Consider the following 17,638-nt stretch of genomic DNA (forward strand, 5'->3'; position numbering starts at 1 on the left):
CCTGCTCAGTAGTTTTGCCAAGCTTTGCCCGGGCTTGGGAGTGTGGCAGACCTGGGATCCTCCCAGCTCTGCAACTTGGGCCAGAGGCTTCCTTTCTCTGAGCCTCTTCTGTTTGCTCTTCTGTTAAATAGGCATCTTTGGGCCTCTGTCTCTTGGGCCAGACTTTGCTCTTCTGTTCAATAGGCATCTTCCCTCCTATGGATGTCATCGCCTGGATCTCTCTCTCTCTGATTCCAGGGCACTGGCCCAGAAAGTTGGCAGGTGCAGGGGGGAAGGGGCGGAGATGTTGCATTATCTCATTGGCAGAACACCTAGTGCACAATAGGTTTACTTTACATAGAGTACCTGGCACACAGAAGGAGCATTTTATGCACAGTACCTGGCACTCAGTGGGCATGCTTAATGTCGAGCACCTGCCACACAGTAGTCAAGACTTACGTAGAGTTCACAGCAAAGAGTACATGTCACACAGTAGGCACGTTTTATGTAAAGTCTTTGCAGAGAGTATGCTTATTTTACGTAAAGCACCTGCCACACAGTAGGAGAGCTCTAAGAGGGCATCAGGCACACAGTAGGTATACTTTTCATGGAACACCCAACACACAGTAGGTGTGCTTTATGTAGAGCACCTAGCACTTAGTAGGCATGCCTCGTAGAGGGTCCCCAGCACATGTAGGCATGCTTTAGGTCAACACCTGGCATATGGTTGACAGGATTTGTGTCAAACAGACGGGGCGCACAGTGGGTGTACTTTATACGACGTACCTGGCTCGTGGTAGGCACACTTCATGTAGCATTCCCAACACACGGTAGGGACACTTTTTACGGTACCCAGCAAATAGTAGGCGCACTTCACAGACAGTCTTCTGCAAACAGTAGGTTTACTTTATGTGGAACGCTGGCACAGAGCAGCACACACACTAGTCACGAGCTCTTTCTTGGCCACTTATCTTTTTTGGGGGTCCCTGATCTTTCCTACCTTCCTGTGGAACCGTCTTCTGTCCCCCTCTCAGGCCCTCATCTGACATCCCATTTCCCAGATGGCAAGACTGAGCCTAGAGAGGGCCGGCACAGCCCAAGGTCACAGCCAGGAGCGGGCAGAACTGAGTGCAGGGTCTCCCAGCTCTGTCTGGGCGCCCCTCCCTCTCCTGGCGTCCTGCAGCCTTACCCCCTCACCTCCAGGTGCCTTCTTCCCACTGGGCCCTTTACTCCCTGAGTCTGATGCAAGTAACCCCCAGCCAGAAGGGCTTTTTGTTCCTGCCCCCTGTGGTCTTGTGTCAGCTCAGGCCCTAGGCTCTTTGGAGGCAGGGCTTGAACTCCTTCCAGGCTGTGCAGCCCGGAGGCCCGATGGGCCCCGATGCTTCCTGATTCTGCGCTGGGAAATGGTGCATGCCTCTGACCTGTCTCGTACGTGGAGAGGAGCCCCAGAGATGTTTTGGGATTAGGCTTGGCTGCACCCTGCCCCCATGGCACCTGACTCTCACGTTCAAGCATTTCCCTGCTGTGCCCCGCTGGCCTTGAAAGCGCAGGGGTGGCTGTTAGCTTGGCGCCCAGGAGTCACTTTGCCCATCCCTCAACGGATCCCCCACCCCCACATGGGAGGTGCTGAGTTCTGAGGATGCAATCCCATACTCTACAACACGGAAGTCCCCCTCCCCCACCTCCTAGTTGGGCCACTGCCAGGTGGGGAGGAGGTAAGCAGGCAGCAGGGATTGGCTGGTTTAGCCTGGCCACTGCCAGTGTCCCCTAGGTCAGGCGCCAGGGACAAAGACTTTCCAAGAGGAGGGGAGAGGAGGCTGTGTGGATAAGCTGCCGTGGTCTGAAGGTACCTGGCTGGGGGTCTTGATCCTGGGAAGTGAAGGATGCTGCCCAAGGGTGGGGTGGCTCCAGAGAGCCGCTGGGAGCAGAGTGGCTACTGGTGGGTGGTTAGCTATCTCTCTGTGTCTCTGTCTTTCTTTTTCTCCCTCTCACTCACTCTGCCACTCCCTCTGGAATTGTCTAGGTCCTCCTCCCCTTTCTGAATCACCACTTGCCCAGTGCTGAGCACTCACCATGCCTACCCCTCTCTGTCCCTGCCCCTCCCATCCCGGTGTGGGGGAGGGGCTCTCCCTCTGTTCCTGAAGAGTCCAGAGAGCTCACCCTTGGGCCTATTTCCTCGGCATCAGGAAAATCTGTCCCCTCTGCTTCCAGGATGCTGAGCCTGTCCTGGCTGGGACTCGGGCAGGTGGCAGCCTCCCCATGGCTGCTCCTGCTGCTGGTGGGGGTCTCCTGGCTCTTGGCCCGCGTCCTGGCCTGGAGCTACAGCTTCTATGACACCTGTTGCCGCCTCAGGTGTTTCCCGCAGCCTCCGAAGGAGCACTGGTTTTGGTGTCACATGGGACCGGTGAGTGTGGGTGGCAGCACGGGCCTGGGGCATCGGGGTGGATGCACTTTCCCAGGGGTGGGGAATGGGGACCAGGGGTGGGGCTGGGGTCTGGGACAGCAGAGAAGGAGGAAGGCTAGGGAGCTGTTCTCTAATCACTCATTCATCCCAGGCCATTTCCACATCTTCATCTTCGCACCCCTCGCCTGTTTGGGATCCATTTCCTGCCTCCCTTCCCCACATTAATGTCCCTCTGAAGGGCTCCCAGTGCAGGCTGCACAGAGCAGGGTCCCCTGGCATTCCCAGTGTCCATGGCTACCCCAGAGATCTTCTCAGGGGCGCTGTCCAGGGTCTGCTCCCTACCTGGCCCATTCCCTTGTGTCTGCTCAACTACCTATGGGAATTACCTATGACCTCCCCACCTCGACTCACAGGGGTCCAGCTCTCCACCCACACCCCTCCCCAGGAAAGCTTCCTCTCAGTCCACACTTCCCTGCTGAGGTGTCCCAATGGGCCCATTACCCAACCTGAATAAAGTTTAACCACTCACTTTCCCTTACAGAAGCTTTCTTTGACTCCCCACCTGCACGGACCTTTGACTTGGGTGTACTCATATGTAAAGAATTAATTGTCCAGTTACTCATTTTCCACCTCTTTCTCTGGATGGTGGCTCTGGGGATCAGATACTACATTGTCCAGCCCAGGAGCTGGCATACAGTAGGCACTCAGGTAAGTGTTTGATGACATAGGTGGTGAGCTTGCCATTACCTGCCATGTTCAAGGGCAAAGGGATGAGCAGCTAGCCCTTCCCATCCCCAGACAGGCTGAGGGAGGAGCACAGCTCTCCTTTACTGCTCAGCATGAGGACCACAGCTGGGGGAGGCACTTCCTGCTATTTTACTGCTCATTATGGCCAAATTTGGAATGAGGGCATTCCAAGCTCATTGTGAACTTTGCCTGAGATGCTGGGTCTGGGAATGTTCTTCAGAAACCCTGGGGGCAGCAGGAATGTTATAAAGTTACTGTTTCCACTCCCTGTTCCAGGGCTTGGCCATGGAGGCTGGTCTTGGTCACTCTTCTCTCCTCCAGTCCGTCTTGCTGTGTGACTTCAGCTGAGTCACTCTCCCTCTCTGGGCCAATCTCCTCAAATGCCTCAGGGTTCTTAGGGAGCAGAGAACAGTCACAAAAGTGAAAATGACTCGTATTCACCTGTCTGGAGCACCTGGAAGTATTTGTCAGGCCGGGATGGGGCTTCCCGTGGGACTGGAGAGGATGCCTCACTGGGAGGCAAACCCCCTCCTTCTCCTTTTGGGGGACGCGGCCTGGGTTTCTTCATTAGTAAAAAGCACGGCTGATGGGGGAGTCCATAGGTTCAGGGGATAGGTTCATAGATAGTCCATAGGTTCATAGGTAGAGGTAGGTAGAAAGATAGACAGACAGGCAGACAGACAGACAGACAGATGGGATGAACCATGCAAGCTGGCGGACAGAAGAGGGTGTAGGTGGGAGCTACCCTCCTGACTGATGGGCAGAGCTCACACCTGTGTCCTGGGGTCTGTCTCAGAGCTGGAAGGTCTGCATGCCTTCACCATCTGGGGAGCGGGGGGGGGTCGTGTGGACTGGCCAGGACATGACAGGACATGGGAAGGAGCCCCAGTACAAAACGTGAGGCCACCCTGCTCTTCCCGTGCGCACCTCCCTGAGATTGGAACGTCTCCCAGAAGAAGAAAGATCTGACTTCTCAAGCCAAGGTCGGCCTCTCTGGGGGCAGGGAGCGTGTCTTCTCCCTGTGTCCTGGGAGGGACCCTTGGGACATGGAGAGTCTTCCGGGATCCCTCTGCCCCCAAGAGAAGGAGCAGGAGGAAACAGAGATCCCCTCCATCTACGCAGCGTCTGGACACACTGACCACTGCAGAGGTTGCAGGGGAACTTGCCGTGGCTCCTTGTGCGGAGGTGATGGCCCCTGTCTTGCTTGTAGGTCCACCCCACAGAGCAGGGCTTGAGGGTCTTAATTCATCTGGTGGCTGCCTACTCACAGGGTTTATGATCTGCTCGGGCTCCCATCATTTCTGTCACCGTGGCATTGCCTGCTCTGTCATCATGCCACAGGTACCCATCTGGAATATGTGGCCATGGGCACTGTGGCAGCATCTGAGGGCCACATACCCCTCCCTGCCAGGCTTCTGTGAGGTCCCTGTGGATTCCAAGGTCCTTTCTGCTCTTGGGCGACCTTGGTCATTGCTTTCTTCTGGACACTGCTTCAGGAGTGTCCTTGGGGAGGCTCAGTCCCAGGTATTGTCTTGGGGGAACCCCGATCTTGGGCATGTAGAACTAGAGACACCCTCAATCCTGTGTGCTCAGAGTGGGTCTGACGGAGAGACAGCGGTAAGAGGAGCTCACAGGGGAAGCAATGCATCTGCTGTTTGGGTAGGCTGGGAGCCTTCTTAGAGAAGGAGTTGTTGGAAGGGGGTGTGGACTGATGGGTAGGAATTTTTTAAGAAAAGAAGAGAAAGTATATACTGTGGAGAGGAATAGCCCACTAAAGGCCTGGAGGGGACAGAGCAAACACCTGTTTTTTTTTTTAAAGTTTATTTATTTATTTTGAGAGAGAGAGAGAGAGAGAGAACACACATGAGTGGGGGAGGGGCAGAGGGAGAGAGTGGGAGAGAGAATCCCAAGCAGGCTCCACACTGTTGGTGCAGCTCTTGAACTCACGAAACATGAGATCATGACCTGTGCCAAGATGAAGAGTCAGATGCTTAACCACCTGAGCCACCCCACTGCCCTTTGAGCACCGGGGTTTTGAGCAACCATGAGTTGAGTGCATAAAGAGCAATGCTGGTGAGAGGCAGGGAGAAGGTGGAGGGGACAGCAGAGCCAGTGGGGCTGCAAGACTGGGTGGGGGGTAGGGGGTTTATTCTGAGGGTTCTGGGGAGCCATGGAGGGTGTGCAGGTTAGGAGACACAGACAAGGTTAGTGGGAGAAATGGAGAGAGAAATAGAGGTGACGAAAGAGAGGTACAGAGAAAAAGTGAGGGAGTCAGAGAGGACATACAGAGAATGTAAAAGAAACATACACAAACATATCATCTATCATCTACCCATCCATCTCTCATCTCTTTCCTTCTCTCTTCATCCATCCACCCAAGCATGCATGCATGCATGCATCCATACTTCTGTCCATGCATCCACCCGTCCTCCAAGCGTCCATCCATCCATGCATCTATGCATCCATGCATGCATCCATCCATCCATCTGTCCTTCCATGCATGCATGCATCCATCTATCCATCTATCCATGCATGCATCCATCCGTCTGTCCATCCATCCATCCATCCATCCATCCATCCATCCATCTGTCCATGAATCCATCCATCCAACCATCTTCCCATTTATCTGTCATCTATCTTCTATCTCTCTCTCCCTCACTCTCTCTCTCTCTCTCTCCATGTATCTCTCTATCATTTATCTATCTCTATCTACCTCTCTATCTCTATCTATCTATCTATCTATCTATCTATCATCTCTCTATCTATCTATCATCATCTTGCAGCTCTCCATCATCTAGCTATTATCATCTGGCTGTCTATCACTTACCTAAAGAAACAGATGAAGATTGTGAGAGTGAAGGGAGAGGGAGAGACACATAGATAAACACACAAAAAGAGACAAACAGACCAACAAAGGGAAGCTGACTTGGTGAGATGTAGAGGTGTAGACTAATAATGCAGGCAGAAGGGGGGATGCAGTGGGCAGTTGGAAGATTCTGGGGCTGCTGCCTGACCTGGCCACACCCTCTCCACCCTGCTGTCCCCAGGTAAAGAGCAATGAAGAAGGCTTCAGGTTCATGGAGAGTCTGAGTCACAGCTTCCGTGATGTTCACCTGTGGTGGATGGGGCCCTTCTACCCACTTCTGTGGTTCGTCCATCCCAAGTTCGTTGCCCCCCTGCTCCAGGCCCCAGGTATCTCTCCCAGGAGTACCCGACCCAGCCACTCCTTTGTCCCTGTTCCCAGTTCTTCAGAGCTCTGGACAGACCTGGTTGAGCAGGGAAGTGGGTAATATTGATGGAGACCTGCCATTAGCCTGCTGGGTGACTGGCAGGTCCCTGGCTCTCTCTGATTCCCAGTCGTTTACAGTTGTGAGTGGTGGAAATTCAGCAACGTTGGTCTAAGAGAAAAAAGGGAATCTATTGACTGAAAAGCTGAAGGAATGTTTTCTTCAGGCGTGGTTGGAGCCAGTCTTCAAACAGTGCCCTTGGGAATCTGTCTTTCTCTTGTAGTTCTGTGTTCCTTGGTGACAGCTTCACTCTCATGCTGACAAAGATGTGTCTAAGAAGCTGAACCCCCATGGGAATGTGAGCTCATTCTCTGCAGACCCAGAAATAGTTGCAGGATTCTCTTAAATTGGCCTGGCTTGGGTCACAGGGACCAATTCTTCCTCTAGTCATGGCAACTTGATTGTTAAGGGTTAGGGTCATATGTTCAGCTCTGGAACGGAGGATGGACTGGCATGGCCACCCTCCCTAGCTACTTGCACTGAGGGAGGAAGAGGAGCGAGGTGTTGGTTCCAGAACGGATGGACAGGCAGATACCACAGATGTCCATTCCCTGGCATCTCTGCTAGGGGGGCATTTCCTGGGTGAGGAAACGGAGGCTCAAGGAGGCTTAATAACTTCTCAAGGTCACATAGCATGCCGAAGGCTTTCTCTTACTTCTTCTGTGTGTTCTTGGCTGCCCTAACTGCCTCTGGTAGGAGGGACCTTTAGTTGGAAGGGGATTTGGGGTAGGGAGATGGCCAGAGTGTTGTGGGGGAAGATCCACAGGGTGTTGTGGGGAGCTGGTCTAGAGGCACGAGGGAGCAGTGGCAGCTCTTTGTGGTGGGTGGAGCTCAGCATCTGAGGGTGGCAACATTGTTTGGTCTCTTAAGGACAGAGGAGCCCCTGAGCCTAAGCACTTAATGATAACTATGGGATGGAAGAGAATCCTGAGAAAGGCTAGGTCACACCTGGGCCATGTCTGGGACATTAGTGGGACCATATTTAAGTCCTGCCAGGGACCGTCTATGAGACACACTGAGGTCATGTCAGATTATCTTTGGGTCCATTCAGAGGATGCTGCATGAGGCCAGTGTGTGTTATTCATGTGTGAAATATGCGTTGTCTTATTTAATTTCCAGAACCATATAAGGTAGAGATGATGATTATTGTCTCGTTGTCTCGCGTCAGGGCATGTTATCATGTGTTGGGGCCATGTCAGAAGTCTCAGGAGATGTCAGAAGGTTCTGGAACAGGTGCGATGTCCTAGGTCCCTGTAAAGGCATTTCCTGGAGTGCTGATTGGTGCTTGGGTGTTTCGAACATGTCGGACCGGCAAGGAGTCATGTCAAGGCATGTTGGGTGTGTTGTGCCGTATTGTCGGGAGCATCTAAGTACCTATGTGTAGGTCCATGGGCTCTGCCTTTGCTCTGCTCTGTGCTGCAGCCTGGTCTTGTCCCCCCTCACCTCCCCACTCTGCACTATACAATTCCCACTATGGAGGTTGGAGGGGGTATGCATTCCCCTGGCTTGGATCCTCCACCCCCCAACACAAACCCATCCCTGTGTCTTCTCTATGGCCCCTGATGATCTGTGTCTCCTGCCAGCCACCATCATGCCCAGGGACAAGTTGTTCTACAGCTTTCTGAGGCCCTGGCTGGGTGAGTAACTGTTAAGTGAAGGAGGTTGGGGACATCCTTGGGGTCTCAGGGGAAAGCACTGCCCTTGCCTACTCCTCGTGGCTGCCTCTACTAGGGGATGGGCTCCTGCTGACTGCTGGTGACAAGTGGAGCCACCACCGTCATTTGCTGACACCTGCCTTCCACTTTGAAATCTTGAAATCCTATGTGAAGATTTTCAACAAAAGTGCAGACATCATGCATGTGAGTTGAACCCCACTGGAGCCTTGGGAAAGGCTTCCCAAGGCCTTGGGAAAGGTTTTCCCAGCTGGAGCCTTGGGAAAAGGGGAGTGGCCTGGAGTCCTGGCTTTGCTAGATGACTTCCGGGCCATTCTATTTCTTCTCCAAGCATCAGTTTCCCCATCTGTCAAATGAGGATTATAAGCCCTTCTTAAAGGGTGGTCAAGATGATGTAATGGAATCATGGTCCTGGCACATTGTAGGTGCTCGGAAGGTGTTAGCTTCTAATCTGCCTCACTGAAACTCTGTGAAACTTGAGACACTAATGATGAAGACTGTATGGTAGCTCTTTGTTCACTGAACTGCACCTTAAAACTCATGAGGTTAAAAGAATTTGTGTTTTCTTGCTCGCAAGATGATGAGTCCGGAGAATAGTTCTTATTTTGGCTGGAATCACTCACGTGTCTGTGGCCGTGGCTGGGTTTGGGAGACAGCTCTGCTTTTCCAGGCTCAGCTCTGCCACACATTTGGGGCTTGGCTAATGGTTGGCTAGTCTAGGATGACCTTGGTGGGACAACCAGACTCCTGCATTTGTCCCTCATCTTCTAGTAGGCTAGCCTAGGCTTGATCGCATGGTAGACCCTGGGCTCCAAGAGAACAAGCAGAAACATGCAGTACCTCTTGAAGCCTAGTTCGAACAGGTAACCAGGACCTCCACCTTCTTCTGTTGGCGGAAGCAAGTCCCACATCCAGCTCCAATTCAAGAGCTGGAGAAGGAGGTGTTACCTCCTAATGGGAGATCTGCCAAACCTCATTGCAAAGGGTGAAGGTACAGGGAGGGATGAAAAAATGGAGACATTTTTGCAGCAGTCGCCTACCTCTATGATAATGACGAAGATGAGGGTGATAGCTAATGGTTACTTAGCTCTTGGTGTATATCAGGAACCATGAGGTCATGACCTGAGCCCAAGCTGGACACGTAACCGACTGAGCCTCCCCACTGCCCCTCATGCACCAGTTCTATTGCACACGTTGTCTTATTTAATTTCCACAACCATATAAGGTAGAGATGATGATTATTGTCTCATTACAGGTGATGAAACTGCGGCTCAGAGAGGTTAGGGAGCCTGCTCCCGTTCACACAGCTAGCAAGTGAGCTAATAAATGGAGTTGGGATTCCAACCTGGTGTGTCTGACAACAGAGCAAGTCATCTTAACTGTTACTGAAGCTTTGACAGGTGGAGTCCAGAGGGCAGCAGTGAGTGGACCAAGGACACACAGGGGTGTAGGAAGCAGAGCCAGGATTTGAACTGAGGTCTCCTGACCCCCAGCCATTGGGTCTTAATAGTAAGAGTTTCTATTCCCACCCAAGCCTGGTCCTCCCTGGAGATGGGTGCCTGGGGTGGAGGACCAGGAGCCTGGGTTTTGGGGAGTCCATCCTGGAGATTGGGAGTGAGGGGGAGCTCAGGGGAGGTAGGTCCCAGCCCCAGATTTGCCCCTTTCTCTGTCCAGGCCAAATGGAAGCGCTTAGTCTCAGAGGGCAGCACCCGATTGGACATGTTTGAGCACATCAGCCTCATGACCCTGGACAGTCTGCGGAAATGTGTCTTCAGTTTTGACAGCAATTGCCAGGAGTGAGTGCTTGCTCAGGATTTGGAACATGAACCGTAGACCCAAGGGAGTAGATGGAGAAGGGAGGGCTGGCCAGGGCGATCAGATGGGACTTCCGGGAGGAGATGGATCAGAGTGAGACAAAGAAGGACAAGGAAGGGAAAGAGAAAGGTAAGGTTTCAGGTAAGCAAAAATGTTTGGTAAAGGCCAACAGGACTAGGATGAATAAAGCATGTGCCACCTTGGGAATGTGATTGGAGGGTTGGCATGTGGCGCTAATCTTAAGGATATTCAAAAGTGAAGCAACAGGCTCTGAGCTTTATCCTGAGGTTTCCAGGGATGGAATGTGGGAGGAGTTTGAGCAGATGAAGGCCATGGTCAAAGCTGTTCTTGGACATCGGACTCTAGAGAGGACCACCTGTCACATAGACACAGAATCTGAGGAGGAGGCAGTTTGAATGTGGTGACAAAAATGGGGTAGATTTGGGGGAAATTAAGTAGAATGGGCAGGGGAAGATACTGTGTAAGACAGAAGAGAGATGAGTGTGATACCCAAGGTCTTCCCAGGGTCTGGGCCATGATTCCATTGACAGAGATCCAGGTGGAGAGAGAAGCATGCCTGGAGGATACTCTGTTTTGCAGGGACATGCTTCTGAGGTTCTGGTTGGAAGGCACTCCTAGGGCCTCATGTGGGTTAAGGAGCTGTTCTCTATGGCCTGACCCTTCAGGAGCCCCAGTGAATATATTGCTGCCATCTTGGAGCTCAGTGCCCTTGTGGTGAAACGGCAGAGGCAGATCTTCCTGTACCCGGACGTGCTGTACTACCTCACCCCTGATGGGCGGCGCTTCCGCAGGGCTTGTGACCTGGTGCACAACTTCACAGATGCCATCATCCAGGAGCGGCGCTGCTACCTCCTTAGTAAGGGCTCCCATGACTTCCTCAAGGCCAAGGCTAAGGCCAAGACTTTGGACTTCATTGATGTGCTCCTGCTGGCCAAGGTGGGCTTCCCTGGGATCAGAATTCAAGAGTTAGAATGCACCTTGACTCCAAATGTCAGATGGGAGAACTTGGACGTGACCCAGCAGGTTCTGAGGAGCCACGGAAGGTGCTTGAGGAAGGGAGAGACAGGTCAGGGATCTGTTTTAGACATGACTTTGTAGAAGGCTGCTTGGGAGAAGAAAGCTGCAGACAGGGAGACCTGTGGGATAGGGCTCTAGAGATGATGAGGGACCAATCCTGCTTTGGTGATGGAGCCTGAGGGACTGTTTCAGGCGAGACTCAGGTGCCCTCCGAGCCGGTGTGATTCAGGAGGTCGTGCCCTTTCTGCAGGATGAAGATGGGAAGGAACTGTCCCATGAGGATATCCGAGCTGAAGCTGACACCTTCATGTTTGGGGGTAAGCATCCCAGTGTGGGAGTGCAGGGGGTAGGAGTCTGTCCAATCCCAGGGACTTGGCAGGTGGGCCCTGGACCACCCCATCCCACCCCATCTTCCCCATCCTCCCTGAGGGCCCTAACGAAGGGCGCTGTCCGCCCTCTGGTGCTGAACAAGCCCAGAGACCCAAGCCTGTCTGGCTGCCTCTCAGGCCATGACACCACGGCCAGTGGTCTCTCCTGGGTCCTGTACAACCTCGCGAAGCACCCAGAGTATCAGGAGCGCTGTCGGCAGGAGGTGCAAGAGCTCCTGAAGGACCATGAGCCTAAAGAGATTGAATGGTGAGTGCAGGTCCTCATGTCCTGTTCTGGAACCCTTCTCATTGGCTCTGCTCCCCTGCTGGGGAAGGGGAAAGAACTTTTTGTTGATTGTGTCATTGTTGCTTAGAGAGACTAGGAGCAGAACCCAGAGGCAAGGGTATGGTACCCAGCTTGGAGAGCAGGGGAAAGCAGGCTTATGCAACAGAAAGTTTGGAGTGTCCACATTTATTGCCGTGTTTGCTTGCTATGTGACTTGAATAAAACCAATTCCCTTTTCTGAGTACCACTTTTCTCCTCTGGAAATGGGGGCGGGACAGGTCAGGGAATGTCTCCTCCAAGGGCTGCTTGGAGAACCGTGACAATGTGTGTAGAACTGATGCCATCCAGCGTGTGTTGAGTAAATGAACTTCTCTCCCTTGCTTTTCTGCCTGAAGTTGCACATTTCCCCCAAAGACCCTTACTCTTAATTTTTGCTCTTATATCTAATTCCCACCTACTATCTATTCCAGGGATTCACAAGTGGTCCTTGAGGGTAAAACAGTTACCCATTGCTTGGTTCAGTAAACTTGTCTACCCTCCCGGCCCTTCTCAACTCCATGTCCATTGCCATTTAAGTCCTACTTGGTCAAGGCTGGATCATGGAGGAAAGAAGAGGGTGAGGCTGGGTAGCAAAGAAGCAAATATGAATTCAGCCCTCTGGGAATGGGTAGTGGACAGTGCTCCAAGCCTTACGGACAGCTTGTGCAAAGGCCCTGATGGAGGCATGCAGCGGTGGGCCTGGCGTGTTTGGGAGGAAGTAAACGTGGCTGGATCCTTGTGAAATTTACAGTGTGAAGCATCTGAGAAGCTCCCAGTGAGGCTGGAGCTGGTAGTTGGTAATGGAAGCCCTTCTTGGTCTGCTTTGGAAACCACGTGAACATTTTCCAAAGGTGTCGGTTCAAGTCCTCTGGGAAGCCAGTATTGGATAAAAGATAAAAGTGTGCAGGGATACTGCTCTTAGGGAGGGAGTCTCACATTGGGCAGAAGTGATCAGAAAGTAGGGGCCCACCATGCTCTGTCAGTGGCTGGGACCTACCCAAGAGAGTGTGGCCTTGGCTTGAATGCTGCTGCAGAGCTCAGAGACCCTCTAACTGGAGGCTGTCAGCCGACTGCACTCCTTGGAGCTGGACATCACGTTCTTTCTTGAAGGGAGATTCGTGACTAATATAGGAAGGCAGTGGGGAGCCATGGGAGATGTTTGAGCAGGGGAGAGACAAGTCAGATATTCAAATTAAACATATCTGCAAACTGGAGGTGATGAGGTGGAGCCTGGGGGTTCCAGGGAGATTGGGGGCCAAGGGCTGAAGGATGGGGAGGAGATGGTGGACTGAACAGTTTGGAGGTAGTGCCTTCAACTTCAAGGCTGGGCTCAGTACAACAGTTGTGTGAAGTGGAGAAGTGTTTTTGTGTGTCTCTCAACTTCAAACACTTAGTGCACTTGGTACCAATTCAAACGGTGTCATATGGAAAGTTCCTCTCTAGTGCCTTGGACCTAAATATCCAGGAGGTTTCCATCTCATGACCTCAATGAACCTCTTGGTGTTCATGTCTTTATCTAACTGTCTGAGAATGTCTCCAGGTCCTAGGCTGAGAGCCAACTTGCTGGGTCATGAAACACACATCACCTTTCCTTGACCATGCCAATGCCTTGCAGAGTGTTGGCTCCTGTCCATATCTTTACTGTCAGTGCGTGGGGTACCCCCACCCCGGTGCCTCAGCCAGGCTTTACCATCACCCACCTTGTTAATTCTCACTTCGAATACATATGAGGTAACATCCCATTGCTATATAATTGCCATTTCTCTGGTAATCGGCGACTTGGAGCATCTCTTCATGTTTTATTTAGTTATTTCTTTTCAATGGTTATTTATTTAGTTTTGAGAGAGAGCACAAGTGGTGGAGGGGCAGAGAGAGAGGGAGACACAGAATCCAAAGCAGGCTCCAGGCTCCGAGCTCTCAGCACAGAGCCCGACGCGGGGCTCCAACTCATGGACCTCGAGATCACGATGTAAACCGAAGTCATATGCTCAACGGACTGAGCCACCCAGGCACCCCATCTCTTCATGTTTTAAATCTCTGAGTTTGAGCTCCCATGAATTTCTAGACCATGTCCTTTGTCTACTCTTTTGAGTCGCCTGCCATCTCTCTTGTTGATTGGTAGGAATTCCTTGTCTATTCCAGATATTCTTCTAGATCTATATATTTATTGCAACTATCTTCTGTGAATCTCTCATCTGAATGTTAATTGTTCCATAAAATGGAGTGTTTTGTTAAACAGAAATCCTTAATTCTGTGCATGTTTTTTCTTTTCTTTTTTTTTTCTTTTTTCTTTTCTCTTTCATTCTTTCCTTTTCTTCCTTTCTTTCTTTCTTTCTTTCTTTCCTTCCTTCCTTCCTTCCTTCCTTTCTTTTCCTTTTCTTTTTTTGTCTTCTGGTTGATGTTTTGGGGTTTTAAGAATTCTTTCGTACCCATCGGTCAGAAAGTTGTCTTCTGTATTATACCTTCTTTTACCCTTATTTCTTTACCTTTCACGTGTAAGAGAAGACCCCATCTTATATGTGGAGTGCATGATGATTCAGTCTTTGTGTGTGTGTAGTGGTGAGACTGTGGGGGTGTCTGTGTCTGTGTCTGAACCATCCCTTGTCTGGGGGTTGCGGGGCCTCCTTTACTGGATGGTTCGTTTTTACTTATTAACATAGTTGTCTCTGAGCTCTCTATCTTGTTCTCTGGGTCTGTTTTCCTGTTCTTGCAACAGTGCCTTGCTGCCTTTTAATGGAATTGATTTTAATTTAATTTAAATATCACCATATTTTTGTAATGGGTCTTAATATCAGGTGGATGACTTCTCTTTCTTTGGTTTTTTAAATCGACCAGAACTCTCGAACTTTAAGTTTTTCAACTTGAATAAGATCGCTAAGTTCCAAAAACACCAACTAGATTTTAATTGGGTGTATTGGATACATTAATTAACTTACAAAGGACCCACACCGTTATATTAGGTATCCCACCTAGGAGGGTGCCTTTTATTTGTTCAAATAACCTGGGAAGTCCAGCAAAGAGATTTTTTTTCCTTTTTAAATAAATTGTATAACTTAAAGCTTTCTGACTTTCAAAGGTACTGTATGAATGTTGGGCTTTGCTCAGAAATACTTAAAAAAATTTGTTTTAATATTTATTTTTGAGAGAGAGAGAGAGAACAGGGAAGGGCTGAGAGAGAGAGAGAGAGCGAGGGAGGCACAGAATCCGGGGAGCAGCTTGAGGTCTGCGGGAGACTGATTGGATCCCTGGCTAATCGTTGGGGGGCTTCCTTAGGGACGACCTGGCCCAGTTGCCTTTCCTGACCATGTGCATCAAGGAGAGTCTGCGGTTGCACCCCCCGGTCGCAGTCGTCTCCCGCTGCTGTACCCAGGACGTCGTGCTCCCAGATGGCCGGGTCATCCCCAAAGGTGCCCACAACACCAGGGGAAGGAGCCTCGTGGGCAGGAAGAGGGGCCCATCAGGCAGGGTGAAACCCTTCCTGACTGGCCCCTCCCCTCCCACAGGTGTTGTCTGCCTCGTTAGTATTTTCGGGATCCACCACAATCCATCCGTGTGGCCAGACCCTGAGGTGCTGCCTCCCCCTCCCTCCCCTCCACCCACCCTCATGCTTGGCCACTTCCCTAGCGGGGCCTAAGGGAGGGTTCAGGGTTCTGACCTGGCAAATCGCTCCCTCCATGAAAGGCACACCAGTGTCTCCAAACCCGTCTGTCCTGGAAAACCCCATCCAACAGTCCTGCCTGTCTCCGCCCCCAGGTATACCATCCTTTCCGCTTTGACCCACAAAACATCAAGGAAAGGTCTTCCCTGGCTTTTATTCCCTTCTCCGCGGGACCCAGGTGAGCACAGCGGGCATCTGAGGTGGGGATGAGGTGGTGAGGGCAGGGGCCTGGGCCTGAGATCCCAGACGTGGCTGTGGGGGCGGGAAAGGGCGTGTTGAGGATGCTTCTCCTTCTCTCCCCTCCTCCAGAGGTTGGGGGTACAGGCCTGGGCAGTGGGGGGTGGCTGGGTCCAAGGAGGGCTCCGCGGTGTGCTCAGAGCCCCTTCCCTCTGTCTGGGAGCTCAGGGCTGGGATCTGAGCCAAGCTCAGAGACCCCCATATGGGGGTCGCGGGCACGGTTAGTTAGTCCCCTCCGGTATCCTTGCGGGCGGGGCTGGCGGTCCCGGGCCTGGTTCGAGGCGCGACGGGAGCTGCTGGGGTCCCTGGCGAGTGAGTGCCCACTGCCGCCCGCAGGAACTGCTTGGGGCAGACGTTCGCCCTGACTGAGATGAAGGTGGTCCTGGCGCTCACGCTGCTGCGCTTTCGGGTCCTGCCCGACAAGGAGGAGCCGCGCAGGAAGTGGGAGCTCATCCTGCGCGCCGAGGGCGGGCTTTGGCTGCGGGTGGAGGTGCTGAGCGCGGGCCCCCAGTGACCCGCCAGCTCCTCCTGGCTTGGGATCCACCCCGATCCTACACACGCCCCCTGGCGGATTCCCAGGACTAGACCTGTGTGGTCTCCTCTGCCTGGGCGCCACTGACAGCCAGCAGGGGGCGCTCGGGACCTGCGGGAGCGCAGTGGGAGGGCGAAGGCGAGGGGTGGGGTGGAGGGGAAGCTGGTGTGTGAGCCCAAGACCCTGGCAGCCATTCCAGCTGACCATGGTCCCCCCCTCCCCCCGCCATGCTGATTGCGGGTTCTCCGACAGCCCAATAAGGGCTTTTATCCTGTAGGCAATAGGGTACCAAGGGAGGGGTTTGAATAGGAGAGGGACCACCGTTAGAGACTGACTGAGGGGCATGTTTGAAGCTCAGGGTCACAGTGGAGAACCCATAGTGCCACTACTCTCTGGCCACTCTGACCTCTGTTCCTATCTAATATACCCAAACTTTTCTTACCCCAGAATCCGTCACCATGTTTCCATGGCCACTATGTTCACTGAAACAAACATCGATGCTTTCTCCTGTGTGTCTGATCTTTGCAATCATTATATCCGTTATGTGGTCTGTTGTTTTTGCTAGTTTTCACTGGTAGGGTTAGTGGTCTCGTGTGCCTGTTTATTTTGCTTGAGTATCCGTTATCATATTTGAAATAACATGTGTAGAATCTGGAGAAGGTAGCTTTCTCTAGGAGGCATTCTTCGAGCCTTGCTGGTCAAGGATGATGTTCAATGGAGTTCAAGGCTTGTGGTGCCAAGATCACCAAGACAGTTTAAATTCCAGCAGAGGTCACACTTGCAGTCCCCTCTGCCGGTGTCTTCTCCCCCTGAGCAGTGTAGCTCCTGGAGGCTTCCACCTATGTAAGGAGGATCTTCTTACAACTTATCTTTCCCATGTCACTCTAGGCTTTGATTTTTCTCCCCTGGCCGTGGGGTCGTCAAAACAGTTTCATACTTCCCTGACTCGCTCCAGCGCAAAAGTGTAATTCATGCTCCTTAACTCCAGGTTTCTTTTTTCTTTTCTTTTTTTAAACGTTTATTTATTTTTGACAGAGAGAGAGAGACAGAGCCTGAGCGGGGGACGGTCAGACAGAGGGGGAGACACAGCATCTGAAACAGGCTCCAGGCTCTGAGCTGTCAGCACAGAGCCTGATGTGGGCTCGAACTCACAGATGTGAGATCCTGACCTGAGCTGCAGTCAGATGCTCTACTGACTGAGCCACCCAGGAGCCCCCAGGCTTCTTTTTTCATTTGAGTGGCATCTTTGTTACAATTTTTTCCCCACATTTATTCATTGTTGAGAGAGAGAGAGAGACAGAGCACAAGCGGGGCACGGGCAGAGAAACAGGGAGACAGAATCGGAAGCAGGCTCCAGGCTCTGAGCTGTCAGCAGAGCCCGATGCAGGGCTTGAACTCACGAGCTGTGAGATCATGACCTGAGCCGATGTCAGACGCCCAACTGACTGAGCCACCCAGGTGTCCCTTGAGCGGCATGTTTGTAATTCTTTACTGTCTTTTCAGGTCATGTATGCATTTAGGAAATTGGAAAAGGGGGCACCTGGGTGGCTCAGTTGGTTAGGCGTCCGACTCTTG

At 52.1% G+C, this 17,638-nt stretch overlaps 1 protein-coding gene across 1 annotated transcript; it reads left to right on the forward strand.

The window, feature by feature from the left end:
- Positions 1 to 1,862: 1,862 nt before the first annotated feature.
- On the forward strand, positions 1,863 to 16,190 carry LOC124523705 (cytochrome P450 4F3-like). Its single transcript, XM_047095537.1, has 13 exons — positions 1,863 to 1,918; positions 2,191 to 2,383; positions 6,178 to 6,322; positions 8,001 to 8,054; positions 8,149 to 8,276; positions 9,765 to 9,886; positions 10,592 to 10,862; positions 11,194 to 11,260; positions 11,450 to 11,579; positions 14,910 to 15,043; positions 15,140 to 15,204; positions 15,390 to 15,472; positions 15,868 to 16,190. The coding sequence occupies exons 1-13, from the start codon at positions 1,863 to 1,865 to the stop codon at positions 16,043 to 16,045; spliced, it is 1,626 nt and encodes a 541-aa protein (XP_046951493.1). The 3' UTR covers positions 16,046 to 16,190.
- Positions 16,191 to 17,638: the final 1,448 nt, after the last annotated feature.

The sequence above is a fragment of the Lynx rufus genome, unplaced genomic scaffold (assembly GCF_022079265.1).
Source record: "Lynx rufus isolate CCGP_SWC_20201006 ecotype Redwood Valley unplaced genomic scaffold, mLynRuf1.p SCAF_4, whole genome shotgun sequence".
NCBI lineage: Eukaryota > Metazoa > Chordata > Mammalia > Carnivora > Felidae > Lynx > Lynx rufus.